Here is a 19,117-nt window from a genome sequence, read left to right as displayed (position 1 = left end):
GAATGCTCTGAGAAGCAGGAGGCAAAGATCTGCTCCCGTTCGGTAGGCTCTCTCTTTATGGTCTTGTTTCCTTTGAGGTGCAGACACTTTTATTTGATCCCATACCACTTATAAGCAAATTTGAAATTTTATACCCATTAAACAATTCCCCATTTCCTCCTTCCATTAGTCATTGGCAATCACCATTATATTTTCTGTTTTTATGAATCTGACTACTCTAGATACCTCATATAAATGGAATCACAGTATTTGTCTTTTGTGTCTGGCTTATTTCACTTGCCCTAATGTCCACAAGATTCATCCATGCTGTTGCATGTGTCACTATCTCCTATCTTAAGACTGAATAATATTCCATGTATGTATATATCATATTTTGTCCATCCATTCATCTGACAATGGACATCTGACAATGCTTCCACCTTTAACTATTGTGAATAAGCTACCGTGAACATAAGTGTACAAATATCTCTTCAAGACCCTATTTTTAATTTGTGTGTGTGTGTGGGGGAGAAATGCTGCACTATTTTTCATAGAGGCTGTACTCTTTTTACATTTCCAACAACAGTGTAGAAAGGTTTAAAGGATTCTATTTCTCCATATCCTTACCAGCTTTCATTTATTTATTTGTTTATTCATTCATTCACTTACCCTTATACTTACTTTAGTATCCATCCTAATAAGATTTGCATTGTGATTTGTACTAAATTTCCCTTATGATGGTGAATCTTTTGAATAACCCTTTTGGAGAAATGTCTATTCAATTCCTTTGTCCATTTTTTTAGTGTTTATTTAAATTCTTTTTTTTTTGGCGGGGGGTTACTGAAGATTGAACCTCGGGCCTTAAAACATGCTAGGTAAGCATTTTATCACTGAGAAATATCCCAATACTTTTCATTTTTTATTTTCAGATAGGGTCTCACTAAGTTGGCTAGACTGGCCTCAAACTTTCCATCCTCCTGCCTCAGTCTTTTAAAGTAGCTAGGACTACAATTGTGTGCCACTGCACCCAGCTAACCATTTTTTTAATTTAAAAAAAAATGAGTTGAGTTGTAAAACTTCTTCATGTACTTTAGATATTAACCCCTTATCAGATATATGGTTTATAAACATTTCTCTCCCATTCTGTAGGTTGCCTTTCATTCTGTTGTATTCTTTGACACACAGAAATTTAAAATTCTAAAGTAGCCCAATTTATCTATTTTAAAACAGATTTTTGTTGCTTGTGCTTTTGTTGTCATTTCCAAGAAACTACTGCTAAATCCAACATCATAAAGCTTTACCTGTTTTCTTTTGGGAGTTTTATAGTTCTAGGTCTTACACTTGGTCTTTGAACCATTTTTAGTTAATTTTTGCATATCGTGTAAGGTAGGGATCAAATCATTCTTCTTTGATTGTAAAGAATCAGGTAAAACCAATGAAAATACTTTCTTAAGGTTTATTATCTGACTTAAACTTTTTTTAAATATTTATTTTTTGTAGTTGGACACAATACTTTATTTATTTATTTTTATGTAGTATTGAAGACTGAACCCAGCGCTAGGTGAGCATTCTACCACTGAGCCACAATTACCACCTTACACTTTTGAGAAGGGTTAGAAAAGTTAAATATAAGTTAAATTAAGTTTCCTCAGCATCATTTGTTGAAAAGACTGTCCTTTCTCCCACAAATCGTCCTGGCACCCTTGTTGAAAAGTATGGATTATTAAACATATGTTTACATTTGAAATATAAGAAAATTTAAAGTACTGTATAATGAAAATTATATAGTATTAAACAAAGAAAAGTTTAATTTTTCATAAAGGGATAGAAAAGGAGAACAGGAAAGAAATATTTTTATTATAAAATATTTTCTATCAAAAAACAAAAGTTGGTAAACTCAAAGTTAATTCTTAGTAAGTTTCAAAGTAATTAAAAATGCTAGTTAGGAGGGCTGCGGTGTAGCTCAGTGGTAGAGCGCTTGCCTAGCATGTACGAGGCCCTGAGTTCGATCCTCAGCACCACATAGAAATAAATAAATAAAGGTATTGTGTCCAACGAAGACTAAAAAATAAATATTAAAAAAAAAATGCTAGTCAGGTGTGGTGGCACATGCCTGTAATCCCAGCAGCTCAGGAGGATAGGCAGGACGAGTTCAAAGCCAGTCTCAGCAACTTAGCAAGGCTCTAAGCAACTCAGTGAGACCCTGTCTCTCAATAAAATACAAAATAGGGCTAGGGATGAGGCTCAGTGGTCAAGTGCCCCTGAGTTCAATTCCCAGTATCCCCCAGCCAAAAGCATCTGATTCATTCCTGCTTTGCTTTCACTGATGGATTTCTACGACTAAGCATCAACATCAGATTTCTATTTTAACTATCTGTGTATTTTACTAGTATTCTGTACATTGAAAACAGAAAATTTTGGATCACCGATAAAAATGACATTGTCTTTTTTCTGTTTGCAATAAATAAGGCAAATTATTTTTTCCTGTATATTTTTCCTCTTATAAATTTTATTTGGTCTTCTTCTAAAAGGATTCTGACAATCATCCCATTCCCTACCAAAAGTACCTGATCACAAATTGAACAAATTAATTTATGAACACTTTTAAAGTGCTCATAATTTCTAATACCACATTCTATTTTTGCCATTTCTCTAATTCTAAGAAACTGATCACAGGATGACTTCTCTCTATCCTCACAGCTTATAATTTAAAACAAACAGGGAAAGAAAATGTATATGATGGCATTATCTGTTCCAGGACAGCCATAGCATCAACTCTGCCAGGGTGAACTATTAAATGCTTGCTTGAAGGCAAAGGTCCTATTTTGATCACTTTTATTTCCTAAAGAACTACAACACAAGATTGTACACAATAAAGAAATGTAATCATGATGCAATACCGAACGTAAATAGATTTAGAAATTTGCTTAGCTTCTCTCAGTCTACTCGTTCTGTCTGCTTAATTTGGCTTTTCCCTGCTCTCAACTTAGCAACAGAAATAGGAAGCAAGCTTCCTCAAAGTGTAAAGTACCAGGTAAAACCAAAGAAAGTAATTTTTTTAAGTATATTATCTTTTTCTGGTTCAAATTTTTTGGAGGGTTAGAAAAATTAAATATTTTTCCTTAAAATCTTTCCTTACAAATCCTGCATTTCCCTAAACTGCATGTAAAGTCAATTTATTAAGAATATTTTTAAGTGGGAGTAAGAATAGCAATGGAAACTTAAAGGGAGCACCTGGCTGAACCACAAATGACTCAGTGTGGGGTTAGCCTCATGGTTATTCCTCACTAATACATGAATTTTCATAGTTGTATAATGTTATCAAGACTTAAAAGTATATGAGGAAAAAAAAATACTTCAGCTGGTACAGTGATGCATGTCTGTAATCCTAGCTACTAGGAGGCTGAGGCAGGAAGATCACAAGTTTGAGACAATCCTGGTCAATTTAGAAAACTTTTTAAAGGAGGGGGCCAGTGCTGGGAATATATCTTAGAGGCAGAGCTCTCCTGGGTTCAATCCCTAGTACCACAAAAACTAAAAACAAAGCTTTAATTCCCATAATATCAAGCATACTACAGCACTAATTTTGCTTTTGATAAACTTCATTAACTATGATGTATCATTCTTATAAAATGTCTGGTATATAGCAGCCACTTAGCACATTCTGTTGACTAGGACCTCCTTTGTTCTTGAACCTGGCTTGGCTTATATTTTAAATCTTAAGATCTAATATAATTTCAGAGAAACTGGGTTTGAATCCTGGCTTTGACGCTGTCTCTCTATGGGCAAATTCCTTAACATCTCTGTATATCAGTCTTCTCATATATAAACAAAAACCCAGAAGAAACAAAAATGGTTGTAGTAGGTACCCAAACAATAAAAGAAAAAATTTGACAAGCTAAACTTCATCCAAATAACTACTGTTTCTTGAAAAACCAATTAAGAAAAGGAGAAGGCTGAAAAGGGACCAAGAGAATATGCTTGCCAAATACATATCTGTCAAAGTTCTTGTCTTGTTAGTACAACTCAGTAGGACAAACAACTGATTCTTTTAAATAGGGCAAAGGTTTGGAAAAACATTTCAGAAAAGAAAATATACAAACATTTACAAGAAAAGATACCTTCTAATTACCAAGGAAATGTGAACAAGAAACAAATGAAATATCATTTCATACCTACTAAAATGGCTAAAATTAAAAAGAACTGACAATACTAAATGCGATGAGGATGTAAAAAACTGAAATTCATGCATTCTGGTAATGGTAGTCACTTTGAAAATTAACATGTCAGTGTCTCATAAAAACACACACTTATTATATGACCAGCAAGGCTACTCCCAGATATTTATTTACCAAAATAAATGAAAATGTAAATCTATACAAAGATACACATGTGAATGTTCATAACATTATTTATAAAAGCCCCAAACTGGAAACAAACAAAATGTCCAACTTATGAATGGATACACAGTGACATTTCTTTACTGTGAAACAGGACTTAGCAATTCAACATGAATGAATCTTAAAATCATTGTTAAAGAAGTCAAATACCAACAACAACATATAATTCTATTTATGTTAAATTCTACAAAATGCAAAATTATAACAGAAATCAGATTACTGATTGCCTAGGGTCTAAGGTTAAGGAAGACAAATGACTGCAAAAGGATATAAGAACATGTTTAGGGTTGGTTGAAGAAATTGATTATGGTGGTAGTTATAGATTAACAAAATTCAGTAATTGCTTAAAAAGATAAATTTTAACATCTTTAAATAATGTCTCAATAAAATATTTCAAAGAGGCTTAAACACAAATGCTAATATAACTGTCACCTAAACTACATTAGATAAGTTGAATAGAGAATCTAAAAAATAACAGAATTAGCACAAGGATTAAATGAGATAATACATGTATGTATAAGGCCCTTGGCCTATACTGCAAGTACTTAAAAAAAATATTTACTTCATTTTGGTTTAATCTCAATAATAAAAGGGAACTATAGGTATGTGAAAAATCTAAAATTGTTGGTTTATTTCTTTTAGTTCTCAGATCTGAGTGAAAAATATAATTTTTTTAATATTTTTTTTTTTAGTTGTAGATGGACACAATACCTTTATTTTATTTATTTTTATGTAGTACTGAGGCTGGAACCCAGTACCTCACACGCGCTAAGCAAGTGCTCTACCCTGAGCTACTACCCCAATCCTCATAACAGGATTTTTATCTTCAAGTTAGTCATATAACAAAAGCATAAAAAACAACCTCAATGAAGCAGCCATCAGAAGAGAATCCATTTTTCAGCTAGAGATTTAGGTCAGTTGGTAGAGTGCTTGTTTCGTATGCACAAGGCCCTGGGTTCCATCCCCAGCACCCCCCCCCCCAAAAAAAAAGCAATGCTATTAGAATAGAATCCATTTTTCCACACCTTTTTAGGAGTGAGCACGGAGGCAGTAAGACTTTAGTGTTCTTGGATTTATTTATAAGAATATGAATAGAATAACTCATCTCCAAAATCTATCTATCTCCTTCATTTTAATGAAATTTTTTGGCAAGAGGGGGGAGGATGGGAGAAAACAAAACTCCTTTTTTAGAAGTACATATGAAAACCTAGGCCATTTTCATTTTAACTTTTTTTTCTTGGTACCAGGGATTGAACCAGGGGCACTTTAACCACCGAGTTATATCCCTAGCTGTCCCCCATCCCAGCCCTTTTAAATGTTTTTCATTTTTATTTGAGACAAGGTCTCGCTAAGTTGCTGAGGCTGGCTTTGAATTTGCAATCATCCTGACTCAGCCTCCCAAGCCTCTGGGATTACAGGCATGCACCACTGCACCCAGTTCATTTTAACTCCTTTTTAAGTGAATTATGGATATAGTTTAAGGAATTCAGAACATGTAAAATTCAGTCAAGAAAACTCAGTGATCCATCTCCTCACCTTAATCTCTGTAACATATTCCATGGTAATAATATCCAGTTCATTTTTTTGTCTTTCCTAATGTTCTGGGAGTAAGAAAGATGGCTAAGCATTGTTTCAAAATGCCTGTATGCATGCATAATAAATAGAGTTAGGACCCAAACTGCTATAACACAGTTCTTACCAGTCAAGAACCCAAACAGTGACAATATTAATAAATACCTGAGTGCTTACTTACTATGTGTTAGGCTGAATGCTAAGCAATGATATGCATTATCTTACTTAATCTCAACATCATAAGGTAACATTATATTTAATAGAATGTAATAACAGTATACACAATTATTATCCTCACTTTAGATGAGGAAAATAAAAGTTTAAAAGATGGTACAGAAAAAGTAACGGAAATGTACTATGTGTCAGTATAGCTCAGATTTGTGTATCGACCTATAATGGTGTGGATCTGGAACACCTTCTAAAGACTCATGTGTGGGCTTGTTCCTCAATGCAGTAGTGTTCAGAGGTAGGGTTTTGGGGAAGTGACTGGATCATGAGGGCTCTGATCTATTAATGGATTCATTAATAGATTCACCTATTAATGGATTAGAAGGTAGGTCCTGGAAGAGTATTTCTATTTCTTATCCTTGGTACATGCACACTCCTCCCCCTCCCCTGCCCAGTTTGCCAGCCACCATGAGGTGAACAGCTTTTCTCTGCCATGCCCTCCTGACATAATGCTTTGCCTTATCTCAGGCTCAAAGCAGTGGAGCCAGCCAACAATAAATTAAACCTTCTGAAACTATGAGTCAAAACAAGTTTTCCTTTAAGTTGTTTATGTCAGGCATTTTGGTCACAGTAACAAACAGCTGATTAGCACAGTACCTTATCTTTTTTTCATTTTTTTAAAATTATTTTTTAGTTTTAATTAGACCCAATACATTTATTTTAATATGGTGTTAAGGATCGAACCCAGGGCCTCACACGTGCCAGGCTGAGCCACAACCCCAGCCCCTTTTTTCATTTTTTAAAAAAAATTTTTGTTAGCTGTATAAAACAAGTTTTTAAAAATTATTTTATTTTATTTATTTATTTTTATGTGGTGCTGAGGACCAAACCCAGTGCCTCACACATGCTAGGCAAGCACTTTGCCACTGAGCTACAGCCTCAGCCCCTGATATGTATTTTTCTTAAATGTGACTTTTACAGACCGGCTCTTATAATTCTATTTAAAACACTGAAGTCACACAGAATCCCAAAATTAGCATAGAACAGCTTCTGAAATATTTTTTTATGTATTTCTTTTGGAGATGTAAACTACAAGGGGTCAAGAGAATTCAATAGACAGTATTTATGCTATATTCTATATTATTTTTTCATTTTGTTTAAGTGGCTACTCCTACATGTGTGAATTATAAACTACCTAACTAATGCTTGTTGTTTTTTTTAAACTATTTTATCTTTTAAAAAAATATTTTTTTAGTTGTAGATAGACATAATGCCTTTATTTCATTTATTTATTTTTATGTGGTGCTAAGAATCGAACCCAGTGCCTTACACATGCTAGGCAAGTGCTCTACCACTGAGCCAAAAACCCAGACCCTGCTTGTTGTTTTATAGACAAACACATTGTGTTACAAAGGGTTTAGGATATACATTGTTCTTTCCTAATATTTCTAATTAGGACAGATAGGCCACTTTACAGTTGTCTCTAAAGGTCTGTTACTGTGTTGATGTTTGTCTTTATGACTTTGTACCTGCATTCTTTACAAAAGCTGTAAGAATGGAACTCTTAAAGTGCTCTACAGATTCTTATTTATAGGAGCAGAGAAGGTTAGGTGGTTTACTCATGCTTGCTTACCACAGGAACAAAGAAGACAGGAACCCCAATTTCCTAACACCCAGCTCTATGTTCCTCCCATAAAACCATACTGTCTCTACACAGGTGTATCATAGGTACGAAATCAACTGAAAGTTGCCTATTTTTTTCTTTCAACTTGTATTTTTAAAAAAGAACTCAGGAAATCTTTTCATTCTGTTCAAAATTCTAGGAAACATGAAAGACTCATTCTCTATAGTATTTTACTGAGAAAATCTCGACAGAGAAGGTGGCAGCATAAATTCTCAGCAATTCTTAACTCTACTTGCCAAGACAACTGCTGAGAGATGACCTGTTATCTTAAATCTTCAATTTCCTCAAGACAGAAATTCTAAAGGTAGAGTAATAATTTGGGGGACAGTAAGAACAAGGAGATCTAATGAGGCTGGTCACTCTGAGATTATCCAAATTAAATAATGATGCCATAGCCATTCTGGTAGCACAGAAGGGTTCACTTCTCTAAATCACCAAAAGAAAAGAAAAGAAAAAAAAAAAAAAAACCTAAAAAATAACTGTCATAATTATCTGCTATGTCAGAGAAAGACCATTTTTTATTTTGATTGCTATCTTATTCAAACACAAATTATTATCACAGCCATTAACTCACTAAAGACCTAAAGGAGAAGGGGAATAGTGGCACAGCTAGCACAAAAGCCTGGAAAGAGCACAGGTGGGCAGGAAACACATGTCACCATGACACACAAACATGTCACCAGGGAAGGCGGAATGATAGAGAGGTAGAAAGATTTTATTGCTTACTGGTTCCTTTTCCAGATCTATGTTTGGTTAGCAATTCAACTATCAACAGAATCAGAAAGAGAAAGGAATTATAGTCAACCCTGAACCATGGATGGTAGATAAGGGGAATTAACCGTTTTAACATCTCACACTTAATCTAGAAATGAATTAGACCTGCCTATAGCAAACAAAAAGACAAGACATTATAATTCAGCCACTAGCATCCAACAAGTCAAATGGTCCACAAAATTAAATTTTATGTATGGACTCTTATTCTTACAAGATTAAAGGAAATAAGAATACCAAAACAAATGACATTTTAAAATACTTGAAAAGAAATAGGTAAAAAATCATATTTAACTCTTAAAAACAGAAGTTCTCAACCTTTTCTTCCTCATATTGAAAACTGAGAATTACTACTGGGGTGGGAGGTATAATAGCTCAGTAGTAGAAATGTAGAAGGCCCTAGGTTCTATCCCCATACTAAAATAAATAGATAAGTTGAGGACTAAAAAGAGCTTTTATTTACATGGTACATCCATTGATTAATATTAAAACTAAAAGTTATTTAATAATTCATTGTAAAACAACCCCATATTAACATAAATCACTTAATTTTATAAAAATAACTATTTTCCAAAACAAAACAAAATTGGTGAAAAGAATAGCATTGTTTTCTAACTTTACAAATGTAAAATATATCTGACTTAAGAACTGAATTCTCGGGCTGGGGATGTGGCTCAAGCAGTAGCGCGCTCGTCTGGCATGCCTGCGGCCCGGGTTCGATCCTCAGCACCACATAAAAAAAATAAGATAAAATAAAGATGTTGTGTCCACTGAAAACTAAAAAAAATAAATATTAAAAAAAAAAAGAACTGAATTCTCATATCTACTTCTGTATTCATCTGTTCTAATTTTAGTTGAAGTACATGAAAAAAATTTCAAACCTACAAAGAGATAGTTGAAAAGGTAGGAGTACTTTAATAGCAGATAACTGTGAATATAACCATCTGACACTGTGTCAAAAGTATATTAATGGTCAGTCACATTGTGAAATCTAAAAGCATACCAGTTGCACTTTTCATATTATCTTACATCAAAATCCACTGGTTTAGCTTGTACTTTAAATCAATTATTTATCTACACATACCTTATACATCCTGCATTGATCACTGAGAAAATTTTAATGAGTTATATATACATAATTCTTTCAAATTATAATACATTTCATTGTATAAAGTAAAAAATATCATATTCATTAACACTCACTGATCTCATCAGAACTGTCTTAAATTTTGGGAAGCTATAAAGCTCACAATAGTAAACACAAATTTTTCAAAACAATAATTCAATGGCAACAAGCATTGTCAGTTCTTTTCCTCGAAGTCACAGGCTCACTTCATTCATTTTCAGGAAAATATCTGCCAAAATACTGAATAATCAAGTTTGAATAACCACAGTTTGCCCTTTCAAGTAAAAGTGATATTTCATAAAAGTCAGTTAGCGGGGCCGAGGCTGTAGCTCAGTGGTGGAGTACTTATCCTAGCCCGTGTGAGGCACTGGGTTTGATCCTCAGCACCACATAAAAATAAACAAATAAAATAAATGTATGCTGTCTATCTACAACTACAAAAATTAAAAAAAAAAAAAAAAAGTCAGTTAGCGGGGCTGGGGTTGTGGCTCAGTGATAGAAGGCTTGCCTAGCAAATGTGAGAAGCTGGGTTCAATCCTCAATATCACATAAAAAATAAACAAGGGGGCATTGGGTTATAAATGATGGTGGAATGTGATGATGATTATTATCCAAAGTACACGAATTGGTATGAATATACTTTGTATACAAAAAAAAAAAAAAACAACAAATAAAATAAAGATATTGGGGCTGGAGTTGTGGCTTAGCAGTAGTCACCCAGCACGTGCGAGGCCCGAGTTCAATTCTCAATAACACATAAAAGTAAATAAACAAAATAAAGGTATTGTGTCCAACTACAACTAAAAAATAAATACTGAAAAAAAAATTTTAAATAAAGGTATTGTGTCCATTTATTAAAAAAAAAAAACAGTTCAGTAAGCTCACAAGTGCTCTTCTTTTAGACCATGAGAGTCTTCAATGGCAGCAGTGCTCTGTGCTTCTTCCCTATCACAGAGTAGTAAACCAAGAGAAGCCCCTTGAATTTTAGAAACATTAGTAATTCTTACTGATTTATCAAAGACATTCCAATGTTGAAAATTAGCTTTTTTTCCACTATGTAAATGGTGAATGAGAAGTAGTAAAAATACCATAATTATTGCCAATCCCTTGATTCACATTAAGACACCAGCAATCTTTACCACTGCAGTGCATATGTCAACACATTTAAAAGGCAAATAACATTTTAGCATTGTTATGAAAATAATCATCATTATGTAATAACCCCTGAAAAGGACCTCAGAGACAACCAGAAATCCATGAGTAATATTACTGTTCTAAAGTATCTTCTTTTGGCAAGGACAGGTTCCACTGCTCCTATTTAGTACAAATAGTAATAAATCTAACCAAAATACAACTCAAAAAACACCATCTTACCTTTGCCAAGACTAAAAACAAATGGTTCATTTCTATCATGACTGGAATCAAACTTCTTTCCATTTGACAATTTTCCTTTGTAATGGACATAAACTTTGTCACCAATCATTGGTGTTTCCTCACTATTTCCCACTCTTTTGACAATCTAGGGGAAAAAAAGAAAATTCAGAAACAGAAAGTTTTTACTTACAATTAGAGAATTAAAAAGGTAACAATCTACTCCAAGCCACTCAGGCATATTTATAAATCTACTCTATCTGTTCATAATTCTTTCAATAACTGTCCCTATTAGAAAACTATCTTTTGTAAGGACATGATCTTTTATGTAATATTCTATTTTATTGCTGATTACACTATTTATTTCTTCAAAAGAATTAACCAATAAATCTTGCTTAAAGCCCTATACTGTTTACCTTTAAATCTCTTAAAACATTAGATAGTCCATATACAAACTAAATTAGACCAAAATGACTCAAAAACAATCAATAAAAAGTCTAAAACAAAGTTTCAAAGGTGTGATTTCATTTACTTTCCTCTTTGGCTAAAAACATTAGCTTATTATTAGATTCTGCTAGTTTGGTTTAATTTCAGAAAGCCCAACATCCTGGTGTAACAGGCTACACTTCTCATTATTTGAAAAGTATTTAGGGCTGGGGATGTGGCTCAAGCGGTAGTGTGCTCGCCTGGCATGCGTGCGTCCCGGGTTCAATCCTCAGCACCACATACAAACAAAGATGTTGTGTCTGCCGAAAACTAAAAAATAAATATTAAAAAAAATTCTCTCTCTCTCTCTCTTTAAAAAAAAAAAAAAGAAAAATATTTAATCTGTAAAAAAACATCAGTTATCACTGCACAGTTTGACATGATACTGAATAATTTGTTTTCTAGTAAGGGAAATGCCAAAAAAAGCTCCAAGATAAAAAATATTTAGTTATCATAAAATCCAGTATATTCATTTTGTTATTGTCAGAGCAACCTCCTAATGCAGTTGGTCAGATCTTGGAAAAGGAAATCTTATTTTATTTAGGCAAGTGGTGGTGTAATTTATTCTGTCAATCATCTAGATAAATTAACCATTTTTAGGAGATAACAGGCTAATAGCTAACAATACATAAACATCTTTTGTAGAAGAGTTTTTGTTTACCGAATTATATTATTTGTTTTTAAATTGTTTGAGGTGTATCCTCTGAACCCTGCCCCACATAAACACTGTGAACTTCTTTTCTATAACTTTTCTTAGCTCAAATGTCCAAACAGTCTTTAAAGGAAAAAAAAAAAAAAAAAAAAACAACTGCCCTTCTAGGACTTCAAAAGAAAAAAAAAAGTTAAAAAAAAAATCAATCTAAAAGAAACCACATGATATTCTTAAAGTGCTCATGTTCATGAACTGCGTATGGAATCTAGGAGCCTACAATCAGTTATCAGTAGGAATTTACATTCAAAGGACTAAAAAGAAACAACTGGGCATATGGGATGAATGCCTACCAGGGAGGCAGATAGTCATTCATACTGACAAGTGATACTATGGTCTCACTTTAGGTTTCTGCAGCCAACTAAACTTGTGCCTAAGTCTGGAGTTAAATTCATGTAAAAAAAAAATGTAAACCTAATTTTTATCTTCCAGAAGGTTGCTGACTTTCTAAATTTGCCCTGGTCCTTTATTTGAAATCATATAATAATAAGAAAGATTACTATAAAAGCTAAGTGTTTTTCCTTATCCTGATAACTCTACAAGATTGGTGGTATTATTCAGAAGTCTCATAGTGAACCTGAGGCTGTGACAAGTAACACAATTTATGGAATTCCCAATCACAAATATTTCTTATAAACTTTAAAATCCTGTTATTAGATTTATTCCCCAGAACAAAGCATGTTTGAATATGATTTGTCCTCTCTGGAATTTGTGGTGAAATTTGTAATTGTGGTGATATTGGGGTGTGGGACCTTCAAAAGGCAATTAGGTAGTTCAGTGGAATTAATGCCTTTCTTGTGTAAATTCTGGTTCTAGAGGGACTGGATTAATTATAGTAAGTCCACCCCTTGTGCTGCCTTTTTCACATGTGCCTACCTACCCTTCTGCTATCTACTGTGAAGTGAGCTTGCTAGAGGCCAAGCAGATGCAGATACCATGTTCTTTGACTTCCCAGACTCTAGAACTGTGAGCCAAAATAAATCTCTACACTTTACAAATTACCCAATCTCAGGTATTCGATTATAGCAAGAAAAAACACAGTAAGACCCAGAGTCTCAGGCAAGTTGGGGACTCTGGAAATGAGGACTGAAAAGATGAGGTAGAAGATTCTGCTGAAGACAGCCTAAAGAATCTCCACTGTCTCTGAAAACATCCTGGAATTTGGGATGAGTAATTATAGTTACAAGACTGAGAAGACCTTCTGAAGAAAGAAGACAGCATGATGTAAAAATACAGCATAAAGCCCTTATTCCACAGCTGCCAATTCCCAAAATTTGGCTTGGCACAAAGCAACCTAATAGGAATATGTGTATATTCAGACCTAGGCATAGAAGAAAGGCTTTCACATATTCAAGATTAAACAACCTCAAAAATTCTGATTTGCTACTGCAGACATGAGAGAGTTTTAAAATTTCTGTGTAGTAGTAATAATTAGAATGTGTTAAATAATCTTTTTTGGAAAAAAACGAAAACTATACAAAACCTGTATGTATTACCAGTGTACAAGAAATATCTACTTGATTAAAGCCATCTGATTTCTCTCAGCTTCAGTTAATTCACTTATAAAATGGAAAAATCAAGAGGTGCTCTGATTTTCTCACACCATTGTAAAATATAAATGTAAAAATGATTAACTATAGAGTGATATTCACATATATTATTTTATTAAGTAGGAAAGCTAATTCAAAAGTTAAGATATATTCTCTGATAAAACTCCCCCCAAAAATCTTCATTGTACCCAGAAACATTTTCATGTTAAAAATAAATCTTCAGAATGCTAGCAACTAGGGAGGCTAAGACAGAAGGACTGCAAGTTTGAGGCCAGTCTGAGCAACTTAGAAAGACTCTGTCTCAAAAAATGGAAAGATCTGGGAATACAGTTGTGGTAGAGCATCCCTTTGTTCACACACACATTTTGAAGTACCCCATCCTTTCTCTCTTTCTCTCTCTCTCTCACACACACATACACACACACACACACTCTGAAGTTAAGGGGACATAGCATTTTAATATCTGATATAACTTGGAGCTGAACCCAGGATCTCCAGGAATTGAGGCAAGTTAATTTACCTACCTGGGCCTCAGTTTCACCATATACAATCTGGGATTAAAAATAAAAATCTCACAGTTATGAAGATGAAATAAGAATCTATTTAAGTTGTAGGTGGATACAATATCTTTATTTCATTTTTATGTGGTGCTGAGGATCGAACCCAGTGCCTCACGTGTGCTAGGCGAGCACTCTACCACTTAGCCACAACCTCAGCCCCCCAAAAAAGGTTTTATAAACAATCTTTCCAGATTTCCCTGTGTTATTCATCTTTGTAGCCTCACCTTTAATACTCCTCTGTCTTTTTTGGAGGTAATATCTTCTCCTTGTTCTGCAACAGTGGATGCTGGGCTTTCTCCATTGTTCTTGGCACCTTCATCAGTAGTCATATTGACTTTTGTAAGCAGGAACCCTGCCAAGAAGAAATATATTTTAGATAGGGGAAAAATTACTTCTTTATGCATCTTAAATGTCCCTGGGAACTGAGACTTATTAGTAGACTTAAGATTTACTTAGGGCCAGTAAGTAAATCTTAAGTCTACTAAGATTTTCCCCATACTTGTGTAATTAGATTTAAAATATTCACTTCCATAGGGTGACCTGAATTAGTGATAACAAAAACAAAAACATTTGCTATCAGCATGTATTGCTGTTATCAAGCATGGAAATAAAACATCATCCAATTCTTTAATTTCCCATCTAGCTCTGGTCCCAAATTAAAGAGTGGTACAAATCAGGTTTGGTGGTGATTATATATATTCTCAGAATTTTGAAAATATTCTTTTCCTACAGCTATATTATTGACAGAAAACTAAGAACTTCTCTGGTGATTTGATAAAAGAAGTGACAATGTACTATGGTGGCAAACAGAATAGGCTTTACAATCTGACGGAGTTTTAATGCAGGTCCAGTTGTTGACACTTGTAATATACTTAATCCTGCTGAGTCCCTAGTTTCCCATCTGTAAAATGGAGACAGTACACAGTTTTGGGTGTTAAAATAAATTTTTAAAAAGGTACATCTTAGGCTGGGGATGTGGCTCAAGCGGTAGCGCGCTTGCCTGGCATGCGTGCGGCCGGGGTTCGATCCTCAGCACCATATACAAAACAAAGATGTTGTGTCTGCCGAAAACTAAAAAAATAAATAAATATTAAAAAATTCTCTCTCTCTCTCTCTCTTTAAAAAAAAAAAAGTACATCAATAACTAAAAAATATATATTTTTTTAAAAAGTGTAAGCATTTATCATCATTATGGGGTCTTTTATAGGGCATTTTCCCTCTCCTGCTCAAACTACCTACAGAATTAAGTTTTCCCTGTGGCACTCAAAGCACTTCACAATCTAACCCTAACGTATCTTTCAAGTCTAGCATTCACTACTTTCATACAACTCATGCTTTAGCCAAACTAGACCAATTCCTCTCCTATAATAAGTCCTGTGTGCTTCCACATCCATGTTTTTGTTACTTTCTTTTTCCCCATCAAATGCTACCTCCATCATACCAACCTTGACTAAGTGGGGGTCATTTTTTCCTTTTCTATACTTTCTTAGCTCTTCCCATACCTTACTGTTTATATTTATTAGAGGATACATCTGCTGGATTTAAAAGGTCCTTGAGAGCAAAAGTCATGCTTTGTTCACATTTAGATTCCCTAGAATGCCTTACCTTTTAGAATGATAAATGCAAGGAACTTGTTTTCTTCCTGTTTCTTACAAACCGATATTGACTACTCTAACTTCTCTAAGCCTTTCCCCTCTACTTGTGTAATTAGATTTAAAATATTCACTTTCATAGGGTGACCTGAATTAGTGGTGTATTTACACTTTTAAAATATACCATTTGCCGGGCATGGTGGCACATGCCTGTAATCCCAGCAACTCAGGAGACTGAGATAGGAAGACTACGAGGTCAGCCTTGGCAATTTAGGGAGGACTTCAGCAACCTAGTGAGACCCTGTCTCAAAAAATATAAAAAGAACTGGGGGTGTCGCTCAGTGATTAAGTGCCTCTGGGGTCAATCCCCAGTACCAAAGGAAAAAAAAGAAATATACTACTCAAATATCACCTGGTGGACAATTTTTTCACACAAGGCAAACCAATGTTACCAATCAGCTAATCAATAGGCTAAACAAAACTCACCTGGCCACTCCCATGATTAATTCCACACTGCTCCCTGGTTACCAAATCAAGAATCAAAGACTTCTGAATCTATTCCACATTATGCTAATGATAGGCTTAAGGGTCCTTTAAGTCACCTCTTAGACCCTTGTCTACACAATCAAAAAGAGCTATTTTACCTTGTGAAAAATATCTTATTGGTATAATATAACTAAAACATCTAATGTTTTTAACTCATTTCCAAATGATCTAAGTTTACTTCAGTGACAACAAAGACACAAATCATATTGCTATGCCCAAAAATCTTCAAAGAGAACACCAAAATCCAGGGGCTAAGGCCCTTTGCTTTATTTTTTAGCACAGTTTATACCAAACATAAAAGATCCAAATGTTTGGCTCAGGATAAGTAAAAGGCTAGAACAAATCGTTCTCAAACAAACAACCAAAATTAAGTACCTAGCTCTACATAATGCTGGGCTGGATAATCAGAAAAATGAGATGAACAGGGTTGCTTCTCAGTTTCCAGAAATCCACTGTTTATAACACTTTTTTCTAATGCCTAAACTTATAGAGGGCACCTCAACAACAGAAGGAAAAGAACTTCTAAATATTTCAAAGTTCATACCTGTATCCCTGAAAAAATACATGCATGTAAAAAAAGTTCCTAGGGTCTTATAGATACAGTGACATCCATCAGTAGACCCCTGGGAAGCCATGGTTTAAAGTATTGAACAAATTAAAAACACCAGGTGAAAATTTATTGGAAAAAGAGCCACACAGTTTCAAAGTGTCATTCCATGGATTACTTATTTAAAAAAAGGAAAAAGACCTTTCTGATAAAGTGATTTGCATCATAACCAAACTTTACAACACTAATAGTGAAATAAGCTCATATTAATGTGACTGTTGATATGATGCAGTAGGAAATATATATCACCTAGGTGGTGTTCTATCAAAATATTAAACTCAAAACTAATCAAGAAGAAAAGACAAGGGTTTGGGGTTTTAGCTCAGCGGTAGAACGCTTGCCTAGCATGTGGGAGGCCCTGGGTTCAATCCTTAGCACCACATAAAAATAAATTAATAAAATAAAGATATTGTATCCAACTAAAAAATAAATATTAAAGAAAGAAGAAAAGACAAAACCAGATTGTGAAGCATTCTACAAGACAAGTGGACTAGACTCCTAAAAAATGTTAATATCATAAAGGACCACCATTATCATCCCACTGCCAAAGAAAGACAGATAGAAGGCTTGTTCTAGACTAAAGGATATGACAGAGCTATGACAGCCAAGTGCTATAGGTAATCATTAACTGGATCCTAGATTAGGGGGACAAAAGGATATTTTGGGGAGAATCAGAAAAATTTGGAAAACCACAGTGAACTTCTTAAGGGTGTAAGATGTTAATTTTCTAGGCTATGCAATAGTATTTCGATTTCATGTAGAATAATATTCTTGTTCTTAGGAGACACATGCTTAAGTATTTAGGGATGAGTTGTCATCACATCTGCCACTTTTTAAAATTTATTTTTTAACTGATACATAAAATTGTTGTTCTGAGAATCACTGAAAGAGAGAGAAAGCTCCGAAGTACAAATGTTGCCAAAAAAAAAAAAAAAAAAAGTATAATAAAACATTAAGTAAGGATGACTACAATACATCCAAACAACACAATGCCTTCTTCTGAATGCTCATCATTTGGAGTTCAGCAAAAACTATGAATGAAAATACTGTCAGTCAAGAAACATTTTCCTAATCTGGCATGGTACTGCATGCCTGTAACCCCAGCAACTCTGGAGACTAAAGCAGGAGGACTACCTTAGCAACTTAGCAGGAACCTCAGCAATTTTTTAAGACCCTGACTCAAAATTTAAAAAATAAAAAGGACTTGGGGTGTATCTCAGTGGTAAAGTGCCCCTAAATTCAATTCCGATTACCCCCACCCCCAGAGCAAAAAAATAAGAAACAAACTAACTAACTAAACCAAATAGTTTCTTTTGGCTCTAGCCTTGCTTTCTTGGAAACAATGGTTTACTTAAATTCAAATAAAAAGTATTTCCCCTTAATTCCAGTTAGGCCATTAGTAGTATAGATTTTCATAAGCCAAAAATAAATAGATTCTTTTTTACTTTATCGAGTTATTATCTGAAAAAGGACAGACAATTCCCCCCCACACCCAAAAAAAAAAAAAAAACTTTAGGACAGTTTTACTGTATTTACAATACAGACTTTTCTTCCTTTCCCCCATCCTAGGTTTATTCTGGATTAAAAATCACTATGTAGCTATGGATATTAATCTATGATAAAGCTTACTGTGCTGAACTGTTCAAAGGGGGGAAATTGCTACCCAGAACACCAGAAAGGGAACACACAGTTCGTTCTGTTATGGACATGCCAGATAAGCATGCACTCTCCAAAGCACTAGTCAGCAGACACCTGGGACATAGTAGAAAAATGAGAATACGCTTAATATTTCATCAACAGTGTACTGGAAACTTCACTTAACACAAATAATTATTAGAGGCCCCCAAATAAGATTTTATTTTTAAAGCCTTTCCCACTAATTCCCCATGTATATTATTTACTGCTGTTGTTCTCTTTGTTAAAATATAGATATCTTGTATCAGACCATTGTACTGTGTAACAGGAATATGCAGAAAGAAGACATAAAAGAATATAG

At 34.2% G+C, this 19,117-nt stretch overlaps 1 protein-coding gene and 1 non-coding gene across 6 annotated transcripts in view; one reads left to right on the top strand and one right to left on the bottom strand.

Annotated features, from left to right (window-relative positions):
- Fkbp5 (FKBP prolyl isomerase 5) overlaps nt 1-19,117 on the bottom strand; it is a 111,153-nt gene that overhangs the window by 48,888 nt on the left and 43,148 nt on the right. For all 5 annotated transcript variants that reach the window (XM_027943653.2, XM_027943652.2, XM_071613457.1 and 2 more), the window contains exons 2-3: nt 14,601-14,728; nt 11,075-11,219 (exon numbers count right to left, since the gene is read on the bottom strand). In XM_027943653.2, the coding sequence (XP_027799454.1) occupies nt 11,075-11,219; nt 14,601-14,705 (250 nt within the window). In that variant the 5' untranslated portion in view covers nt 14,706-14,728. The remainder of the gene's footprint in view (nt 1-11,074; nt 11,220-14,600; nt 14,729-19,117) is intronic.
- On the top strand, nt 1,932-2,003 carry Trnaa-agc (transfer RNA alanine (anticodon AGC)). Its single transcript has one exon. It is a non-coding gene; the product is annotated as a tRNA-Ala (tRNA).

Source organism: Marmota flaviventris, chromosome 6 (assembly GCF_047511675.1).
Source record: "Marmota flaviventris isolate mMarFla1 chromosome 6, mMarFla1.hap1, whole genome shotgun sequence".
NCBI classification, from domain to species: Eukaryota; Metazoa; Chordata; class Mammalia; order Rodentia; family Sciuridae; genus Marmota; species Marmota flaviventris.
This window is presented reverse-complemented; position numbering and strand designations above follow the sequence as displayed.